This window comes from Nesoenas mayeri (assembly GCF_963082525.1).
Source record: "Nesoenas mayeri genome assembly, chromosome: 2".
Taxonomy (NCBI): Eukaryota; Metazoa; Chordata; class Aves; order Columbiformes; family Columbidae; genus Nesoenas; species Nesoenas mayeri.
Window position 1 is genome coordinate 161,363,270 of NC_137543.1, and position 22,363 is coordinate 161,385,632.

Below are 22,363 nucleotides of genomic sequence, written 5' to 3' on the forward strand. Positions count from 1 at the left end.
CTTCTTTTCTAATCCTCACCTCGAACATTCACAGCGATACGTAACACTTGTGATTGTCTCAGCCACAGAATGGAGACAAGTTAACAGCAATTAAATATATCCAATATTCCATGCAAAAAATTAATCAGTTAAACAGCTTTGGTAACCTAGTACATAATTTGCAAACATCCCTTTCCCTCCGCCCCCAAAAAAATCCCCATATACCATATCTGTATTTATATAATCATATACATATTTCCTGAGTAAATAGTTAAATCTGATTATTCGGAAGATTTGGCAAAATATCCAGCTTTGCATTACTAAAATAGAATTTAAAATAAACATTCAATAAGCACATTAAAATAAATATGGAATGTTTCTGAAAATTACCGTACCATGAATTCACATTAATAACAAACTATTTTTTAATTAAGTGCATATTATGTTATATAGTTACTGGTTTTTAACTCACTGAGGAATCAAGAAATCTAATTTCTAATCCTGAGTGACAATTTTGTATCACCTGCTACCACTTTGATGCAGCACTTACTGCAAATCTAAACATTTTCAATGGATTATGCTATAGAAAAGCTTGGTTTACATTGGTTTAGCTGGAAACTGAATTAGCAGCACAACTGCTGAAGCATCTCACAAAACCCACATTAAACACTTATATTCCTATCAAACCATCAGTGATAACCCGAACAACCCAACTCCCCATCGCAAAAGCAACACAGGAGCGTGGATCGCTCCGCACGGAGTCATGGGATGCAAACCACTTATTGATCACTTTGGCACTTAAACGAGTTACATAATAGTGCAAAAAAACCCCTGAATAATTATGGAATAGCTTTCATATTGATTTTTTTTAAGTATGCTAAATTAAGGATAAAAGGATAATTAAGTTCTGCCACATCTGGTTCCTCAGGTCATGGCTTGATATGTAGCTTTGGAGAAACACACAAGGAAATGTTCAACTATTGTTTAGTTCGCCTCAATAATAAAACTCTTACGTAGCAGACACTGCAATACCAGTAATATTAAAATTGCATTAACACTAGCACAAGACGTGCCTCTCAACAGCAGAATCACAGTAACAGAATTGCAGCACTGATCAGTTATATCAACCCTTTTGCTTTTTGATAACCGATCAAAACCACCTCCCACGGCACTTTGCAGGACTCTTGGTCCTTTCTCAGCCTCCCGCCTCCCTTCTGTTATTATTAAATTATTATTATTTGCTATTATTATTCCAGAATCCTCATGGGCTCCGCAGCTTTTTCTTTTTTGCTTCCTTTGTGTCTGTGCTCCACGCTGCTTTTTTCTTCTGTGCTTGTGTTTGGAGGACAAAGCTCTTGCAAAGCCCGTTCAACTACTTCACGTTTTACCGGCCGGCTCGAAGAGGTTTTTGGCAGAGTCAGCTGCAACGCGCACCATAAAGCCGTACGAGCCCTGCGAGTGGAAGCCGCCAGCTCTTTAATGGCAGCGGCCAGAGCGAGAACATCTGCAACAGAAAAATACGGTAATATTAATATATTTAAAAAAATATGTATTTGTTTGTCCTGCTTTTGTTAAAAACAAGTTTCTCTTTTAGTGAATTTGCCTGTCAGCTAAAACTTCATATGAGCTGCGTTTTCCTGGAGAACCAGATACATGTTTTGGTGAACATAGCAATGGAATGCGAGGTTATTGATAAGGACAGATTCACATCTCGCGAGAGGGGCAGTGAGAAACAGGTGACCAAAAACTGACCAACTGAGTATAACATCCCATTCATGTGAATACTTAATGTAAAAGTAGGAAATCACAAGGATCACGTCCCTTTTGTTTATGACCAACATTAGGAGAGGACCTTGCTAGTTGTTCCCTGTGAACTGAGGCCCAGTGACAGACTGAATCCAGCTCCAGTTGGCTGTAGAGTCCAGTCCAGGACTTCGGATGCTGGCTCCGCAGTTGCTGGGACTTTCAAGATTAGTTTTGTATATTTTGTATTATTTTCTCTATTATTATCAGCAGCATTAATAAAACAGTTTTAATTTTTCCATCTCTCTTCTCTCTGTCCTTCTTTCCCTCCTGATCGCCTGTCCTTGGGAGACAGAAGGGCGGAAGGGGAAGCAGGGGGAGAGGGGGTTAACAATACATCTGCCACGGTTTTATTGTCACCCCGCAATCAAACACTCGACATTGTTCCAACTCATCACCAGTATGCAAAGTTTACTCAGGAGATGGCCAGCGCTCTATCCTGGTTGAGTTCCATCAGTTATTAGGAGTATTTTTCTCTTGCAAATGACAGCCGGCACGTCTCGCACTAATAACAACCAGGATTGTGTCCAAAATTCAGTGGCATAACCATCTCTCCTGGTTTTGTTAAAAACAAGACCAGCTCTCTTTTAGTGAATTTTCCTTGTCACCCTGCAGTAAACGGTGACACCAACAGGCACGTGATACAACAATTAAGCCCATTTAATTGATGTTATCAGAGTGGACTGTCTAAAATTATACTCAGGCATGATAAGTAAAACTACCAACTCAATCCCGGTCAGATGAACACAATACAATCCTTTTTTTTTTCCTTTGTCTTTCTTGCACTGATACCCACCAAGATAACAGTGAGAAAAGGCTCATTCTCGCCCTTTGGATACATGGTCATTACCAGCACAGAATCACAGAATGGACTGGATTGGAAAAGACCTCAGAGATCATCAAGTCCAACCCTTGGTCCAACTCCAGTCCATTTACTAGATCATGGCACTAAGTGCCATGGCCAATCTCAGTTTAAAAACCTCCAGCACAGTGAGTCCAGCACCTCCCTGGGCAGCCATTCCAATGCCTGACCACTCTCTCTGCACAGAATTGCTTTCTAATCTCCAGCCTCAATTTCCCCTGGCAGAGTTGAAGCCCATGGCCCCTTGTCCTATTGCTGATGCCTGGGAGAAGAGACCAATCCCCACCTGGCTAGAACTGCCCTTCAGGTAGTTCTAGAGAGTGCTGAGCTCACCTCTAAGCCTCCTCTTCTCCAGACTAAACAAGCCCAGCTCCCTCAGCCTCTCCCCATAGGGCTTGTGTTCAAGTCCCTTCCCCAGTCTTGTTGCTCTTCTCTGGACCCGCTCCAGCACTTCAATCTCTTTCCTGAGCTGAGGGGCCCAGAACTGAACACAATACTCCAGGTGTGGCCTCCCCAATGCAGAGCACAGGGGAAGGATCACTGCCCTTGTCCTGCTCACCACGCTAGTTTGGATACAGGACAGGATTCCATTGGCCTTCTTGGCCACCTGGGCACACTGGTGGCTCATGTAGAGCTTCCTGTGCATTAGTCCCCCAGGTCCCTTTCTGCTATCCAGCCACTCTGTGCCCAGCCTGGAGCGCTGCAGGGGGTTGTTGTGGCCAAAGTGCAGGACCCACCACTTGGCCTTGTTGAACTTCATCCCATTGGAATCGGCCCATTTTTCCAGCCTATCCAGATCCCTGTGCAGAGGGATATTTTTACTTTTAGGACAACTACTTCTGGTTACCTAATGTATATAATGTTATATAATATCACTGAACTGTTCTTTAAGGTTCAAGGGGAGAATGTTTAAACTAGTAACAGCAAAAGAAAAAAAGATCTCTTAAAGTAATTTAAAGGCTTTTAAAAGTGACAGGTTTATATTTACACATTTTTTTTGTTGAAGTTACAGTAGGCGCTGTGTACCTCAAATCTGTGCATTCCAAAGGGCGTATTTGCACAGTTATACATTTGGAAAGGCTTTTAAAGCTAAAGGAACGGAAAGCGGTTACCTTTCTCATTATTGTATCGTGGTGCTCCTTGTCTCTGTGGATTAGCAGCATTAATAATCTCATCCTTACGCCTCGCCTGTGCAATGTGAATGGTTTCCAGATGGTGTTCCAGCGCAGTGGAGATGTTACCATGTACAGGTGAACCACGAAGCCTTTCCATTTTCCCTATTAACGTGACCACCTGCCAAATACATTGAAAAAAACACACCAAAAAATCTCTAAGTATTTATAAGTCTTCATTAAATAAACATAAAATGCAAAAGAAATTAGGAATTATAGTTCAAGCAGCCCTACCCTGGCTTGTTCTCGTAGCTGGTCGACAATCAAGCGATCGACGCGTGATGGGTTGGCGGGCAGTCGGGACACGGGGGTGTTGTTTGAACTAGATATGCGCTTTCCTGGGAAGTTTCTTGCAAGGTCAGTCTCAGTCTGGAGGGGAAATAAATAGCCATTGTAAATGTTTCTACAATACTACAATCCGTATTTCTGAGGTGGTTTAGAATTCTCAAATGCGTTGCAATACAAGTGTATGGGGCGGAGTCCAGTTGAGGCCTGGATCTAGTGCAGTGCCTCAGGGGGCAGTGCTGGGACCAGTACTACTCAATATATTCATCAATGATTTGGATGAGGGAACAGAGTGACTGTCAGCAAGTTTGCTGGTGACAACAAGCTGGGAGGAGTGGTGACACTGGAAGCTGTGCTGCCATCAGAGACCTGGACAGGTTGGAGAGCTGGGCGGGGAAAAAGTTAATTAAATATAACAAAGGAAAATGTAGAGTCTTGAATCTGGGCAGGAACAACCCCAGGTTCCAGTATAAGTTGGGGAATGACCTGTTGGAGAGCAGTGTAGGGGAAAGGGACCTGGGGGTCCTGGGGACAGCAGGGTGACCATGAGCCAGCACTGGGCCCTTGTGGCCAGGAAGCCAATGGTACCTGGGGTGGGTTAGAAGGGGGTGGTCAGTAGGTCAGAGAGGTTCTCCTGCCCCTCTGCTCTGCCCTGGGGAGACCACACCTGGAATCTTGTGTCCAGTTGTGGCCCCTCAGTTCCAGCAGGACAGGGAACTGCTGCAGAGAGTCCAGTGCAGCCACCAAGATGCTGCAGGGAGTGGAGCATCTCCCGTGTGAGGAAAGACTGAGGGAGCTGGGGCTCTGGAGCTGGACAAGAGGACACTGAGGGGTCACCTCATTCATGGTTACAGATATATAAACGGGGAGTGTCAGGAGGATGGAGCCAGGCTCTTCTCGGTGACAACCAATGGTAGGACAAGGGGTGATGGGTACAAACTGGAACACAAGAGGTTCCACTTAAAGATGAGAAGAAACTTCTTCCCAGTGAGGGTGGCAGAGCCTGGCCCAGGCTGCCCAGGGGGGTTGTGGAGTCTCCTTCTCTGCAGACATTCCAACCCGCCTGGACACCTTCCTGTGTAACCTCATCTGGGTGTTCCTGCTCCATGGGAGGATTGCACTGGATGAGCTTTCCCGGTCCCTTCCAACCCCTGACACTCTGGGATTCTGTGATGACTCTGCAGGGAAAAGGTGGGTCTGGGTTTATAATACTTGAGTTAGTTGGAAAGAAGGAATGAGAGACAAGAAGAGATCAGTCTAACCAAGCTGCAATATGAACATTTTGAGCATTCAGGTCTATAAAATGCCAGTACGTTAAGAACCACTTGATACATCACTGCATATGGCTGGTGGTTCTAAAACTGTAGCAAAGGCCTGGTGAATTAACAACTAATGATCTTTTATTGACCATATAAACGAAAAGCATGCAAGCTAACAATAACTGAGTGATTTGGACAGCAACATTATGACATCTGTTGTAGCAAATACTCTAGGTTAGTAGAGAAATGTTGCATTAGCAGCTCTAAGGGGAAACAGACTTAGAAATTGAAGTTCAAAGTCACACACAATTTACAAGCAGCGATGTCAAAAAATGCAAACATTATACTCAAAGCAGGTGTTGAAGATGCTGTTCTAATCATTTAAAACAATGTGACAAGAGAGTCGCCTCCTCGAGAAAATTGACTCTATAAACTCTTTCATGCGATCACCGGCTTTGATATGGATTATGAATATTATTATGAATATGAATTGATATGAATTGTGAGTTATGTTTTACCTTGTTTCTCTCTTTCTCCAGAGCTCTCCACTGCTCACAACACTCCTCCAGTCTCAGATGAAGCTCGTTAGCGGGTCCACTGCGATTTCTTGGAGGTCTGTAGTTGTTAAATGCTGTTGGAAATGCCAAGTACGGCGCAGCTATTTCCCCACAAAATAAATCGCTGATGAAGGGATTCAAGTGGTTGAAATCATCATAACGGAAAAGATCAACAAGTTCCGAGAATGGAAACGGTGACGGAGCAAAACCGAAATTATTTGCTGATGCAAACAGATGGTGGTTAAACGGAGGAAAAATGGGATTTTGCTTAAAATTAGCCATTAATGGGAAAGAAGGAAGAAAAGGATTGATGAAATTTGACACGCTACCACTGCTCTGTTCGTGGTTTTTTCCAAACACATTGAGCTGCTGATGGTTTGGGGTTGAATACCCAAAATGAGGAATCCAATTCTTTCTGCCTTTTCTATCATCTTTATTACTGTTTTCTTGGGTCTGCTTTTTTGGAAACCTGTGGTACTTATCAGGGTTCTCACTTCCAGCATTCTGCTGCAGCAACCAGTCAGATGAAAAATGAAGAGGGAATTTATGGTATTGGCCATCCTTATTCGTCAACGAATCCTGCTGTGATGGCCCGATGTGTTTCATTTGCTTCCGATTTTCCGAGATGAAGTCAGAAACTCGCAAATTATTAGAAAGACCGTTGGATATTTGTAACTTTCCATCTTTCCTTGATAAGATCTGCGAGTAGTAGGAGGACTGTGCTATAGACCGATGGGTGGGGGAACCCCTAGATGTAGATGACACCTCTGAGGACAACAGAGGACTCGTCACCACTTGCTTTCCATATGTGATACCCAATGTAGCTCTCGGACCTGCAGTTTCCCCATCCAACCACGTGCATCCACGGTACGATGAATAACTCCCATTTTGCATAATGTTTTTTACAGATAAACCATGTTCAGAAACTTTATGAGAGCATTCTTTAGGATTCATATGGATCTTGCATTCGTTGTTATTAAAAACATCCCCCAAGGGATGACGACCATTTTGCACATGGGTTTCCTGTGGTTTTCTGTTGGTCCCTCCACAAAAATTATTTCCTTTAGGGAGATGATTGAAAAAATTCAGTGATGGATGAACAGATGACTGTAATTTATGAGCAGCTGTGAAGTTTTCATATTTCTTGGAAAACAAGCGGTTGTCCTGGGACACTTTATCCCAAGAGTCATCAACAGGCTGATTGGAAAGATCAGGGGGATATTTAGTTCGTTCTTGAGTATCATTGTTGACAACTTTGCCTCTCGCTCTGACATTTTTCCAACGCTCTTCCTGAACGCCAGCGCCTCCTTTCATTCTGTTCTGAGACAAGAAAGTGCTACAATTGGAGCCATCATAGTCTCCATTGAACCTCACATGGTCATAACTGCACAAATGCTGATTATAGTCTATATTTTGAAAACAAAACCCTTCTTGGTGAACTGTAGTATTATTATGCAAAGAGGAACTGTTCTTCAGATTATTATCAGGCTGAACGCAAAGGCCAGATGGAGAAAGCCAAGACTCCAGGAAATGAAGATCTTCGAGATTTCTGTGTAACATCTCCATGTCTCGAGGCTTTTGTGAGTGTTCCTGATGGTGGTTCTGTGAGCCCAACAGGTTTGAAACATCCTGATTTTCAACAGAGTGCTTTGATGAGAGCCCTGAGAATTCCCCATTGCTTCCAAGGTCAGGGGTCCACAGAGGTGGAAACAATCTGGAAAGAGAATTCCTGTAACAAAGTTAAACAAACCTCCTGTAATTATTTAAAATATTATGTTAAAACTGTTCACATCTCACAGTTACACTCCTCCCACACATATTTCTCCCGTTACATTATTGGTTAAACTTCCACAGTCCTCCTCCAAAATATAGGGGGAGGGAAAAAATAATCCTGTTGTAGGTGAGTAAATGTTATGTAGAATCTGACCACCGATGATGACCGCTATTATTTTTACTACATATATTCACACAGAATCCCAGAATGTCAGGGATTGGAAGGGATCTGGAAAGCTCATCCAGTGCAATCCCCCCATGGAGCAGGAACACCCAGATGAGGTTACACAGGAAGGTGTCCAGGCGGGTTGGAATGTCTGCACAGAAGGAGACTCCACAACCCCCTGGGCAGCCTGGGCCAGGCTCTGCCACCCTCACCAGGAAGAAGTTTCTTCTCATATTTAAGTGGAACCTCTTGTCTTCCAGTTTGAACCCATTACCCCTTGTCCTACCATTGGTTGTCACCGAGAAGAGCCTGGCTCCATCCTCCTGACACTCACCCTTTATATATCTGTAAACATTAATGAGTCACCCCTCAGTGTCCTCTTGTCCAGCTCCAGAGCCCCAGCTCCCTCAGCCTTTCCTCACACGGGAGATGCTCCACTCCCTGCAGCATCTTGGTGGCTGCGCTGGACTCTCTCCAGCAGTTCCCTGTCCTGCTGGAACTGAGGGGCCACAACTGGACACAAGATTCCAGGTGTGGTCTCCCCAGGGCAGAGCAGAGGGGCAGGAGAACCTCTCTGACCTACTGACCACCCCCTTCTAATCCACCCCAGGTCCCATTGGCTTCCTGGCCACAAGGGCCCAGTGCTGGCTCATGGTCACCCTGCTGTCCCCAGGACCCCCAGCTCCCTTTCCCCTACGCTGCTCTCTAATAGGTCATTCCCCAACTTACACTGGAACCTGGGGCTGTTCCTGCCCAGATTCAAGGGCCACTTGCCCTTGTTCTATATCTTTAACTTTTTCCCTGCCCAGCTCTCCAGCCTGTCCAGGTCTCTGATGGCAGCACAGCTTCCAGTGTCACCACTGCTCCCAGCTTGGTGTCACCAGCAAACTTGCTGACAGTCACTCTATTCCCTCGTCCAAATCATTGATGAATATATTGAATAATACAGAACTGCTGAGATTATTTAGATTTCTAAATATTTTAGATTTAAAAATTCACAGTATTCAGTCAACTCCCCACCACTTAAAATGAGACTATTTTTTATTTTTCCTCAAATTTTGCAGGCTGATGGAAGACTTTAGAAAATTTGCATTTCTAGCTGTTTGTTGCCTTTTTTATTACTGGCAATTGAAGTAAAGAAAGGCACTTCTACATTTCGAGGGGATTGATAAGACCTTTGTTACTAAACTCTGCGAAATAACTCAAAATGTGTATCACACCTCTGTGACAGAAGGATGTAAAAACCAATATGTGAAATAAAAGAGCTTTGAGAACAAACTTACCAATCTGTAACCGGTTCTGGCTTGCTTGGCTCCTCTAAAATGCTCGACACCAGCCCAAACATATCAGGACCATTGCCAGAATAAGGTAGATTTATTGGTGCCCTGAAAAAAGAAAGATATATATATATATATATATGTAAAAGCCTAAATAAATAAAATGCATCTTCTCTCAACAAAAAAGGCAAAAAGAAAAGTAAAGCATTAAACCTTTAATATATTCTAGTAGCATCTGTTAAGTGTTCTGAAGTTAATGCATTCTCAGGACCCATCTACAGAAATCTCTTCCTGCATCAGTGAATTTTACAGCCTAAATGAAGTAAAACTATTTTCCTTAATTCTTTCTTTAGCAGAGACTTGTCAAGCTGCTATGTCTGAACTCTTACTCAAAAGTTACTTAGAACATAATGCTGTTAAGATCTCCTTCCCTCTAACATGCATTTTGCTTCAATAAATTTCATTCATCATGCCGTTCTCATTGGGCTGATTGGTTTCGGTGTCCCTGAAGATCTCTCCTGGTATCAGCTTATCCAAACCACATCCTCTGCCAACGCTGCCACACAACCACTCGTGCTGATTTAGTAGATTAACAAAGACTGTAAAACGTGGGATAAATTATTACGACTGTCACCTTGTTAATCTCTTGCCACAGTGAAAATGAGACACTTAAGCCTTTCTAGCTTTTATAACCTTTACTTCATGACTGTTTATCCACTGGAAGGAATCTGGTCTACACGATTTTGTTTAGAATATACATAAGTGCAAAGATTCTTGGAATTGGTTTATGAATGAGGACCTGTGACTAATATTGGTAAGTGGATCTCTTCTGTGTCTTTGCCAGATGGCAATTTTAAACTCTTATTTTTAAAGGAGGCTTGTTTGCCTCCAGTGTGTGCAACCAACTGGAGATCGCAGATGACAGCTTGTGTCTATGTGACTTGCAGCAAAGGAGAGATCAGAGTCGATTTACAATGTGGTGTGGGAATTAAAAATTAAATTCACAGAATCACAGAATCATCTGGGTTGGAAAAGCCCTCAGAGATCATCAAGTCCAACCCTTGGTCCAACTCCAGTCCATTGACTAGATCATGGCACCAAGTGCCATGTCCAATCTCAGTTTAAAAATCTCCAGGATGGTGAGTCCAGCACCTCCCTGGGCAGCCATTCCAATGCCTGACCACTCTCTCTGCACAGAAGGCGTGGAAAGCTTAATATATAGATATACAATATATAAAGATATACAATTGAAAGCCAGAATCAATTATTCCAGTGAGTATCCCATAGTTTCTGGACTGAAATAATAATTCCCTGTTCTTGCAATCCTCTTATCATTCCTGATTTTATAGATATCTGCAGAGCTGATTTATCAAAACTGAAGAGCAGATTTATTTACTCTCCATTGACAGAGAAGCTTTCAAACCCCTGTCCTGTCTCACTGCCCTTTTCTGTACCTTTAATAATTTTACTGCATTACAACTGGGTGATCAGAAGCGTCTGCAACAGCCAAGACTTGGGCAGAACAGATTCCTCCAGGGGAATTAAAACGCTTTGTGATTCAAGTAACAAAGACCCTTTGCGTTCATTCAGCATCCGAAACTACAAAAACTATTTTAATTTAAAATTGAACTTGAGTGAATTCTATTAAGGGCACAAAACGACAGCAGGCTGGGCTCTAATTCTCTCTGCATTGCTCATGTTCCAGGAAATACTCCACATTATCAAGCAGGAACATTAGAAGCAACAGTACTGAGGGATGGGAGGCACGGAAGGAGAGTGGTTATTATCCTTATGTAGTTTTCAATTATATATGCCTGTTTCCCTTTTCATTCCCTACATTTAGTACTCTTTGCAAATTTTAAACTGTTTTTCCATATAAACACATCCACACACAAAGACCCCCTACCATTTTCACAACGTCTATCATAACTGTTACACAGCAAAGAAAATATACTGAATTTCTAGTTATCCTGCAAACTCTTCCTAAAACGATGCAGAATTCCGTTTGCTCTGGTCCACAACAATTTCAGCGTTCCGGAACACCGCCATAGGATCATACCAACAATGCTCATACCGTTTCTTTGTGCGGTCTTGAAAAGCAGTTTTTGAGCTAATATCTTCTCCACACGCTGACCAGTCGGTGTAAAGATGGGAAGATTCCAGCGGAGGTGACGTACTGGTAATCGCTCCTAATAATGGGGAAAATAATTGAGTGTCCATTTTTTGCTTCTTGCTGTTTACCTGTGTTGAAAAGAGAAGGAAACGTAAGATGTTTTAATAAAGTAGTAAAGGCAAAGTAAACCTTTCCTTTTGTATCTTGAGATAAATGGTTCTTTCAGGAAAATGAAGCACAGTTACGACAACAGGACACAGTCCAAAATCTGTTCCCTCCCCTGCCTTAAAGTAATCTGACAAAGTTATGCAGCTTCTAAAAAGAAATAAGGATATAATAAAAGTTACTTGCTAAACAATAATAGGAATTCTCTACAGATTTCACATTGCAAGTTCAAGTTCACAAGCTCAGAATCTTCCAGCCTATGTGACTGGAAATGCACATGTCACAGGCGTACACATCCCATCTCAGAAAACAAAGGGATGAAATATTATCCCTGCTAATAAACTGACTGAATTACCATTCAAGGAATAAATTATTGGAGATCTAAGTGCCATGGGGAAGTGTACAATTATTGGAGATCTAAGTGCCATGGGGAACTGTACTTCATGAGGGATTTCAACTAGGAATTGTCACGGCAGAATCTGTGACTGATAAAGGTTTGAGCAGAATATCAGAAACCCACTTTGAGCTGGAAGTATCACTCCAGTATCCTCCTTGTACTGGGGAGCCCCAAACTGGGCACAGGATCCAGCTGTGGTCTTATAAGTGTAAAATAGAGGGAATTAGAGCAGCAATCAGCCCACTGGCTACACTCCTGCTGAGCCAGCCCAGCACAGGGGTGGCCTCTGCTGCAAGGCCACATTGATAATTAATGACCAACTTCACCACCAGGACTCTTGATCCTTGTTGATTAACTTCTGCAAGTCTTGACTCTATGAGTAAAACCTCCAGTTTGCTTGGAAAGAAAATATTTTATGATAAGAGAATGAAAGAGCAGCTAGTTCAGTTCTCTAAGCAAAGACATCCAGGCAAGATGTGGTTCTGAAAGTAACATTTGAGAGGCTCAAAACAAACAAAACCCCACAAACAAACCAAAAAAACAACCACAAACAAAGAAAACCACACACACCACCAACCAACTAAAAGCCACACAAAACCAACCCAAAATAACAATGAAAATCCAACCCCCTCCCCAAAGCGAAGATGTATCAGTAGCTGCAAGAGGCCAGTAATGAAAGATACTGTCCTCAGGAGAACATTGAGCAGCATCTGTTCCCACCCAATTCTAGAGGCACTTCTTAATGAACAAATTAAACCAGCACGACATCAGTTTTAAAAAATGGTCAGTAGGCCAACTCAAAAATGAACTTTTTTGGGAGGGGGAAAAAAAAACCAAATGGCTTGCTCACAAACACTAATGTATTTTATCTTCAGCCCCCAAAGAGAACGTTAATTTGCCACCACACTGCCTGTTAATATCCAGAGAGCAATGGCTGGGAGAGTGGAAAGAAATGTCAGATTAAATGACTGGAAGTTCCAATATATTTACACATAACTAAGATCATTTCTGAGGCAGCGAGACAAGCTGGAAGTTGGTTGACAATCCCCAGCTTCAGTTGAGTGTTAATAATCAATGTTTTGAATAAATGCGGATGTTTTGTGTGTATAACCTGGCAGCAGAAGAGTTCTGGATGTACTGCAGAACAAAGCATATTTAACTTACTCTGAGACCATAAAGTGCTGAACGCTGGATACATGGTGGCTGAGGATGGAGAGCAAGAGTTCTTTTAGGACAATGAGGATAAAATTAACTTCAGTCATCGTAAATACAGCTGAAATAGGTACAAAAAGCCAGCTAAAAAAAGCTGTTTTGTCAGCATGGTCAAACTAGCCTGGGATCCAACAAATGAAACCATTTGCTAAATCTGGATTGAATAATTGCAGAAAAATCTCAACCATGTAGTTATTAAATTCCTGAAAAGGCTAAAAAATACAGTGTGAAAGGAGTAAATGGTGCTACAGTGATGAATGGGTCCTCTACTTAAAAAAAAAACATTTAAATTGATCTATTAAACTCTCATTTTATTGCTTCTGAGAGAAAAATTGCATTGCCACTAGGAACCACATTGCCACTAGGAACCACAATTCCAGCTCTGGGAGACTGAATTGGAGAAATTAATCTGAAGCCCTGAACAAGCCAATAGAAACCAGATGGTTTAAGGGAAATACACACTGTCTGAATACATCCTTATGCATTCGGTCTGTCTGGAGCCACTTTAGAAAGTTTTTATAGCTAGAGTTTTTAAAAAGTTATTTATATCTAAATGGACTAAAAGAACAAAACTTCAATATCGATTGTTTCATTATCTCAAGCCTCAGCCTTTTAAAAGAGACAATGCTAAGCTATTTTTTCTCTCTCTCTGCTTCTCCTTCCCCTCTGCTCTGCCCTGGGGAGAACAAATCTGGAATATTGTGTCCAGTTGTGGCCCCTCAGTTCCAGCAGGACAGGGAACTGCTGCAGAGAGTCCAGCGCAGCCACCAAGATGCTGAAGGGAGTGGAGCATCTCCCGTGTGAGGAAAGGCTGAGGGAGCTGGGGCTCTGGAGCTGGACAAGAGGACACTGAGGGGGAACTCATTCATGTTTATAAATATATTAAGGGTGAGTGTCAGGAGGATGGAGCCAGGCTCTTCTGGGTGACAACCAACGGTAGGACAAGGGGTAATGGGCTCAAACTGGAACACAAAAGGTTCCACTTAAATATGAGAAGAAACTTCTTCTCAGTAAGGGTATCAGAACACTGGCCCAGGCTGCCCAGGGGGGTTGTGGAGTCTCCTTCTGTGCAGACATTCCAACCCGCCTGGACACCTTCCTGTGTAACCTCATCTGGGTGTTCCTGCTCCATGGGGGGATTGCACTGGATGAGCTTTCCAGGTCCCTTCAGCCCCTGACATTCTGGGATACTGTGACTCTGTGATTCTTTTCTCAAAAGCAGAATGGTAAAATCTTGCTTGCTACAAATCCTCAGCCAGAATTGGGTTTAGTGAATGTTGTCACAGACTAAGACCTTGTTTGTAAAAGCAATAAAGAAATATTACCTGGCCAAGGGTGCTTCTACCATAAGCAGGGCACAACAGCCCTTAATGATTTGAATTTAAAAAGTTTACACCGAGGGTTTATTACTTCCCACGAACTCGTCTCACACATCAAAATCTATTAAATAATGGATTTAGAGGTACTAAAACCCCGCAGAGGCTGGACACACTCTGGAACATTCCATACAAAGGCACTGTCGATATTTATGTCATTAAATAACAGACACCAACAACTTTCTGGCCCAGAGACTAAATGGCACAACAGTGCCTGTGTGATACAGGTAAACTCTTACTCTGCAGAAGAGGAGGAGTGTGGTATCCAAATTATCTGCTACAAATGAGCCCTGAACCACACACAAGTATCATTTAGGAAAGAAATAGCTGGCCAAGGCCGCAATTTTAGCAACAATTTAGCAGTATTAACAAGCACATGCCAATGCCCGAGCCCTGGTTTTGTTTAGTCTAGTGGGAAGCAACGGAGATAAATGATGCTCCTTGGCTAGAATATAAAATACTTTTGCATAGAGTAAAAATAGGATCTGTAGCTAATGGATTTATCTTTTATTTTCAGAGCCATTAATCACTGCTAATGTGAGTTGTGCAGGACAATGTGACTAAAGAGCAGTAGAGGAGGGGGAACTTCATGTACCCTGGATACAGGCTCATCGCTCAGCCCTTCCAGAACACTGGAATATGTCATTATATCTATTACAGTTACACAGAATTACAAAATAATGGAGAAACTCTCATCGGTACTTAGATATGAACTACTAACAACTCACATCTAGCGCTGTGTTTAGGTTACATCGTCTCTTCAAATGCACGCAGAGGGGTTTGAACTTCTGCAAGAAGCTCATCGCAACTGAGGAGTCAGCAAACTGAAGCGTTTCCCAAAACATTTCGCTATTTCCAAAAGCCTCGCGCAAGTTCTTTGTATTTAGAAGCTTTTCCAGAGTTTATTTGAGGAGAAATAAATTAGTAGAACTTCATCAGTATAATGGGAACAACTCAACTATAAATATATATGAAACTAAATAGTATCAAAGCTCAGACTGGAAGGATTTTAGGGATTTTCACATTACATTATCACAGAATCACAGAATGGACTGGGTTGGAAAAGACCTCAGAGATCATCAAGTCCAACCCTTGGTCCAACTCCAGTCCCTTGACTAGATCACGGCACTAAGTGCCATGGCCAATCTCAGTTTAAAAACCTCCAGCACGGTGAGTCCAGCACCTCCCTGGGCAGCCATTCCAATGCCTGAACACTCTCTCTGCACAGAATTGCTTTCTAATCTCCAGCCTCAATTTCCCCTGGCAGAGTTGAAGCCCATGGCCCCTTGTCCTATTGCTGACTGCCTGGGAGAAGAGACCAATCCCCACCTGGCTAGAACTGCCCTTCAGGTAGTTCTAGAGAGTGCTGAGCTCAGCTCTGAGCCTCCTCTTCTCCAGACTAAACAAGCCCAGCTCCCTCAGCCTCTCCCCATAGGGCTTGTGTTCAAGTCCCTTCCCCAGTCTTGTTGCTCTTCTCTGGACCCGCTCCAGCACTTCAATCTCTTTCCTGACCTGAGGGGCCCAGAACTGAACACAATACTCCAGGTGTGGCCTCCCCAATGCAGAGCACAGGGGAAGGATCACTGCCCTTGGCCTGCTGACCACACTAGTTTGGATACAGGACAGGATTCCATTGGCCTTCTTGGCCACCTGGGCACACTGGTGGCTCATGTTGAGCTTCCTGTCCATTAGTCCCTCCAGGTGCCTTTCTGCTCTCCAGCCACTCTGTGCCCAGCCTGGAGCGCTGCAGGGGGTTGTTGTGGCCAAAGTGCAGGACCCAGCACTTGGCCTTGTTGAACTTCATCCCATTGGAATCAGCCCATTTTTCCAGCCTATCCAGATCCCTGTGCAGAGCCCTCCTGCCTTCCAGCAGCTCGATACTCCCTCCCAATTCCGTGTCATCAGCAAATTTGCTGATGATGATCTCAATCCCCTCATCCAAATCATCAATAAAGATGTTCAACAGGACTGGACCCAACCCTGACCCCTGGGGGACACCACTAGTGACTGGCCGCCAGCTGGATGCAGCCCCATTCACCAGCACTCTCTGGGCCCTACAGACAATTCTTAACCCAGCATTATGCCAATTGTACAGAACATTAACAATGACATTATGTATTTCTGGGGTATCTTGCTGAACTACAGCATTAGTGGACAGACTAAAAATATTAAACAGGGCATCTCTCTCCTTTTCAGAGCTGACAACAGTCTACAGCTTATATCAGACTAAATTCTCTAAAAGGATATCTTCTAAGCTAAAAAATGTAATCAGAGCTAAATATTTGCTTCATAATATAATTAGAAGAAATTACTTTGATTGTCATGAAGCCCCATCTGATAGGAAGTTCTTGATTTTCCAAAAAGCATTTCAGCTAAATTAAGAAAAGGCCTTTTTTAGGGTGGGTGATCCTAAAACAGCAAGAACTCACTGCCACAGACCATTGCTTGCAGATGCTTTTTATAAGCATCTATCTTAACAACAGTAAATTACAGCACTGCACAGTGTTATTACTTATATACTGAATGTATTATTCTCTGATTTCTTGGCAGGATAAACATTTCCTGTTTATTTCTTGTTCTTCTTGGCAAGTGGATATAAGCAAAAGCATTGGTTTAGGGGTTTATTTAACTTAAGACTTATTAGAAGTCCTACCTACAGCCATCTTAATCTATAGCACACTGAAACTGGTTAATCCATTCGGGATGCACTGCTGTTAATTCTCTGAAACTAGTGGGTTAAAAAATAAATAATAATAATCAGAATTCTATAAATTGCTTTCTTGGGTTACATGGCAAACTAACCAGCAACAGTAAAGAGGTGACAGGGATATGTCAAAAACTAAAACCAGGGGAGAAAATAGGCCAGTTATTCAGATATTGCTTATTATCGGCGGCAAAACCAAAAAAATGGCAGATTACTGGCGGCTTCCTTCTAAATCCCTGTTTCATGTCATCTAAAAGGCTTGTTGCAGCAGCAAAGGTAAACGTTGCTTTTCAGAAGTCAAAGAACTACAAAACTTCTATTTTTGGAGAAAAAGGGATCAAATCTATCACATCTCTCAGACAGTTGGGTCAAAATCATCTAAAAAAGCACCACTTAAGGCAGGGCGGGAAAAGTACATTTATGAGATGCTTGTTCAATACCCCAATTAAGAAAACTCATTGGCTACTGGGCCATTTCTTTTGTTTGTTTTCAACACTAGCATCTAAATACATCTATTTATATAATCAGAGATGTTTTTCCTTTGTCCACGGTAACTTCCACCAGTTGTGAGCATGAGGAACCGCTGACTTTCATGAACTGAGGATTACTGTCCTTTACTGACACAAATATTGAAAGCTGCTCCATCTAAAATGCAGCTATTGAGGGTTGGTGAATTTTTTTCGTTATGTGGTTATTCAGTATATCAGTTTAAAAAAGCAACATATCATACAAGCATTTATTTCTGTTTACATAAGCAAAGTCACTTTCTGGACTCACCTGTGACTTGTAATAACCAGGGGGGGCACTTTGTTTGACCATGTCCTTGTCATCAGTACAAGCGTTCTCTTCTGTGAAGCACCCAGCATTGCTGTGCTAGCAGGAATTTAGATCCTTAAGGATGGATTTGGCCTATTTAAGCAATTAAAAAGAAAAAAAAAAGCAATAATTACTATGTCTGTCAAAGCTCTACTCATTATGCATGAAACTCATTTCTAGCTACCCCTCATTGCTCCTCTCACCACCTTTCCACGTCATAACACCCACATCTCCTCCAGTTACCACCTACATTTAACACATTAACAGAACAATGACGACGCTAACAGAATCCCAGAATGGTTGGAAGGGACCTGGAAAGCTCATCTAGTGCAATCCTCACATGGAGCAGGAACACCCAGATGAGGTTACACAGGAAGGTGTCCAGGCGGGTTGGAATGTCTGCACAGAAGGAGACTCCACAACCCCCCTGGGCAGCCTGGGCCAGGCTCTGCCACCCTCACCATGAACAAGTTTCTTCTCATGTTTTAGTGGAACCTTTTGTGTTCCAGTTTGTACCCATTGCCCCTTGTCCTATTAGTGGTTGTCACCGAGAAGAGCCTGGCTCCATCCTCCTGACACTCATCATTTACACATTTATAACATGAATGAGGTCACCCCTCAGTCTCCTCTTGTCCAGCTCCCTCAGCCTTTCCTCACACGGGAGATGCTCCACTCCCTTCAGCATCTTGGTGGCTGCGCTGGACTCTCTCCAGCAGTTCCCTGTCCTGCTGGAACTGAGGGGCCACAACTGGACACAAGATTCCAGGTGTGGTCTCCCCAGGGCAGAGCAGAGGGGCAGGAGAACCTCTCTGACCTACTGACCACTCCCTTCTAACCCACCCCAGGTACCATTGGCTGCCTGGCCACAAGGGCCCAGTGCTGGCTCATGGTCACCCTGCTGTCCCCAGGACCCCCAGCTCCCTTTCCCCTACGCTGCTCTCTAATAGGTCATTCCCCAACTTACACTGGAACCTGCGGCTGTTCCTGCCCAGATTCAAGACTCTACGCTTGCCCTTGTTCTATTTCATTACATTTTTCCCCGCCCAGCTCTCCATCCTGTCCAGGTCTCTGATGGCAGCACAGCTTCCAGTGTCACCACTGCTCCCAGCTTGGTGTCATCAGCAAACTTGCTGACAGTCACTCTATTCCCTCATCCAAATCATTGGTGAATATATTGAATAGTACTGGTACCACAACTTTCTGGCTTCTCTCCTTCAGCCAGGTCACAATCCAATGGATCACAGAACGGATCAGCCACCAGCACCGCACTGCACTTAGGATCATGCAGACAGATGTGTGTTGCCGTGATAAGACTCTTCTCTTCATCCTGATACATCATACAGCTCCACATCTACCCCACCAGCTCACCCCACGATCCTGCGCCCATTTCAGGGCTCTGCTCCGTCTGCATTCTCGTAACTTGTGTCAAAGGCAACGTGGGCTCCTGCCACACGTTGCTATTCAAAAGCAAGTGTGACAAAAGCTCCTTCCCAAGAGCACTCAAAGCATATCATACCAATTCTGAAATCCTTCCCTGCACATCTATTTACACATTGCAGTAAAACCTTCTACACTTCCCCTATTGAAAAGCAGATTATCAAGTCATCACTGACTACAGACACTTTGCACCTGTGCCATTTCTCCAGTTTCAGCTGCTTGCATTACATGTCATGGCAGAACTCTGCATGATACACAAATGTAAGTTTTCATCGTCACTGTCACAAAGCTTTAATTGATGGAAGCAATGAATGGGGGAAAGGCTACTTTTATGATTAAGATAAATCAAGACAAAGTGTGCAACATTCACATGACGATATATTCTTAAAACATAACATATCACCTGCTTTTCTCCTAAAGTAATAAGATTATGTCAGACTATATTAGGGTGACTTACTCTGACCTGCTGAACGGCAGAACTAAGGATTTACCCAACCTGATCTCCAACCTGAAGTCTGCTGCAACGATTTGTTCAACCCATAGTTGAGTCCCTGTTCTTCTCTTTTCCAAGGGCCTTCTAGAAACCAGCGAAGATGAATTAGTTAACCCACTTCTCACAGTCAATTTTATGGGGTTTCCTACAGCATTTTCATCACCATGCTCAGAAAGTCCACAGCCAGGAAGGGGCTGCAGAACAGCTCAGTGAAATGTCTGTGTAGATACGTCAGTACTGCTGGGAGGTGTTGAGCTTGCTGCTCTTGCACCTGTTGTTCTCCAGTGCAAGTACAACACACCAGCTGTTTTTTAAGAGAAGAACTGCAGCAGCACAACACTTGATGCTACAGAAAACTCCATCGCCCACACAGATGGGAAGATGAGGCTTCATGTATTTAATCTAAGACAGGGGACTCTGCAATGAAATGACTCGGGTGCACACAACTGCTCCTACGTGCTGATTTTACTAAACACAGTAGTGTGTAGTAATATCTTTATACCACTCATGATGATTTGTCCAGTCAATACATGTCTGAGCCACTAACCTTTACTGATCTTTTAACTATTCGTGATTTATTAGCTGTTCTGTCAAAGCAGAATTAATGAAACCCATTAATGATTTGGCTAATCACAACTTCTGTGGCACAATGTAACTATTCGCAACTTCACAAAGCATTAATTGACATCTGAAAGCCCAAACAACTAACCATTTATATCTCAAAATAGGAACTACTTCAAATCATACGAAACTTCCAAAGAATTGCAGGTGCTGCGTGAGGCTTCGCAACCACAAGTCCAACCAAAGCTTAAAATGTACAGAGCTGTTAAAAAAACAAGGTGAATGCTACCGCTGTGCTTCAGCTGATGCTCATTCAGATATGGATTTTCAATGGTAAATTTCTGTAGCTGTCACTTAGCTTTTAGGGGTTGATAGAAACAGATGCTTATTGCACTACTGGTGAATAATTCATTCCTAGAAAGGTCTTTTGGGATATTTTCAAGATATGAGAGTGCAATGTTAGAGCTTTGGTGTAATAGAAGGCAATGCTTTAGGTAAAGCAGCACTGCCAGCTTGCATTGCATCAAATTGGCAAATAAAATTAAAAAAACATGGTTCCCATTGAGTACTTCAATATAACGCCCTGAATTTGCAAAGAGTTTGAAGTTTCTTTTCTTCTGACACTGTTCCAGAAGAACTTGGAGCAAAAAGACGAACGACCACAGAGCCACAGGGAGGGAAACAAGTTGTTCCATCAGTGGCAAAAACTGATAACTGGCTTCTACACGTTCCTGCCCCATCCCAAGCTCATCACAACGGCACCAGTTTCCCCAGTGTGTCCTCTGGCTCTCCCCAGTCCCTCCCTCCTCACCCTAATGCAGCCACTGTAACAACCCCTTAAAGTCACGCAGACACCTTTCTCCCTGCAAGGATGCTCATCTGCATCTCTCCTCCGCAGGGCTGTCAGCTTCCATGGCATCTACAGAAATGCATTGTCGCCAAGACATCCATCCTCTTCTCCCTCAGTTTCACTGGATTTGACAGGTAGTTCAAAGCTCACTGGAGGAATGATATGACTCCTCAGCAAAGTAACCATTCAATATCCCAAAAAAAGCAATCCCACTATATATATATATATATATCTCACAGTATCACAGTATGTTTGGGATTGGAAGGGACCTCAAAAGATCATATATAAAGCGCCTATCACCATATCCATAAACATTCTTCTGAACCACTCTGATGTAGCAGCTTCCTCATAAATTATTATCCTTTTGGGATCTTTCTTCTGCAAATTTCACACAGATTCCATTTCTTTAGTGTGATATAGAATAGCAGCCCTCAGGTCAAAAGAACCTCAGCTATCTTTCCTTTCTAGGCCTCTCTGGTACCTCTGTTCTAGCAAATTGTTTGTAGGAGAGGCCAGAGGATGCTCTTTTTCATAGTCTCTTGAAAGAAACACTGAAGCGCCTTGGCTACCGATCACCTGTGTGATGAGACTTCCAAAGCTAAAACACCTCGACAGCAGTCCCAGGCTTAATAGCACCAAGCATTTGAGGGCTAGTCCTTTTATCCAGCTCGTAAGCCTTAGGAAACAGAGGTTGTTCAGTTCCTGAGGGAATGATTTCAGCACACCATGAAACCAAAGTGCTAGGATATTCCCCTTGAAATGTCACTTCCATTAACTGATTATCCGCAGATTTCCCCACAACAGTTTGGGAACAATTTTAGCACTGCTGTTGTCCACTGGAAAAACTGGGGGTGGTCCTGGTCCTTCTTAGGAGTGTCATGTCCATTCATCTTCCCATCAGTGTTTCTTAAAGTTAATACTAGAAACTTTAAATGAACCTTACCAATAGTGAGCCCTCTCTGCATGTGTATGGTCACCCCACTAATTCTGGTGCCTTCCACCCCATATATCCTGTCCCTCAGTGAAGACAGGGATGTTTTCCCCATATATATGTACACACACTTTCCATAACCTTCTAGCACTGAACAAATACAAGCCATAGTAAA

At 43.0% G+C, this 22,363-nt stretch overlaps 1 protein-coding gene across 2 annotated transcripts in view; it reads right to left on the bottom strand.

Moving 5' to 3' along the window:
* Window positions 1–1,226: 1,226 nt before the first annotated feature.
* LOC308037505 (uncharacterized protein) overlaps window positions 1,227–22,363 on the bottom strand; it is a gene marked incomplete at its 3' end in the record, with an annotated part of 30,049 nt that continues 8,912 nt past the window's right edge. For both annotated transcript variants that reach the window (XM_080339323.1, XM_080339324.1), the window contains exons 2-8: window positions 17,878–18,009; window positions 11,208–11,374; window positions 9,140–9,241; window positions 5,879–7,646; window positions 4,051–4,185; window positions 3,757–3,937; window positions 1,227–1,483 (exon numbers count right to left, since the gene is read on the bottom strand). In XM_080339323.1, coding sequence (XP_080195449.1) covers window positions 1,227–1,483; window positions 3,757–3,937; window positions 4,051–4,185; window positions 5,879–7,646; window positions 9,140–9,241; window positions 11,208–11,374; window positions 17,878–17,919 — 2,652 coding nt within the window. In that variant the 5' untranslated portion in view covers window positions 17,920–18,009. The remainder of the gene's footprint in view (window positions 1,484–3,756; window positions 3,938–4,050; window positions 4,186–5,878; window positions 7,647–9,139; window positions 9,242–11,207; window positions 11,375–17,877; window positions 18,010–22,363) is intronic.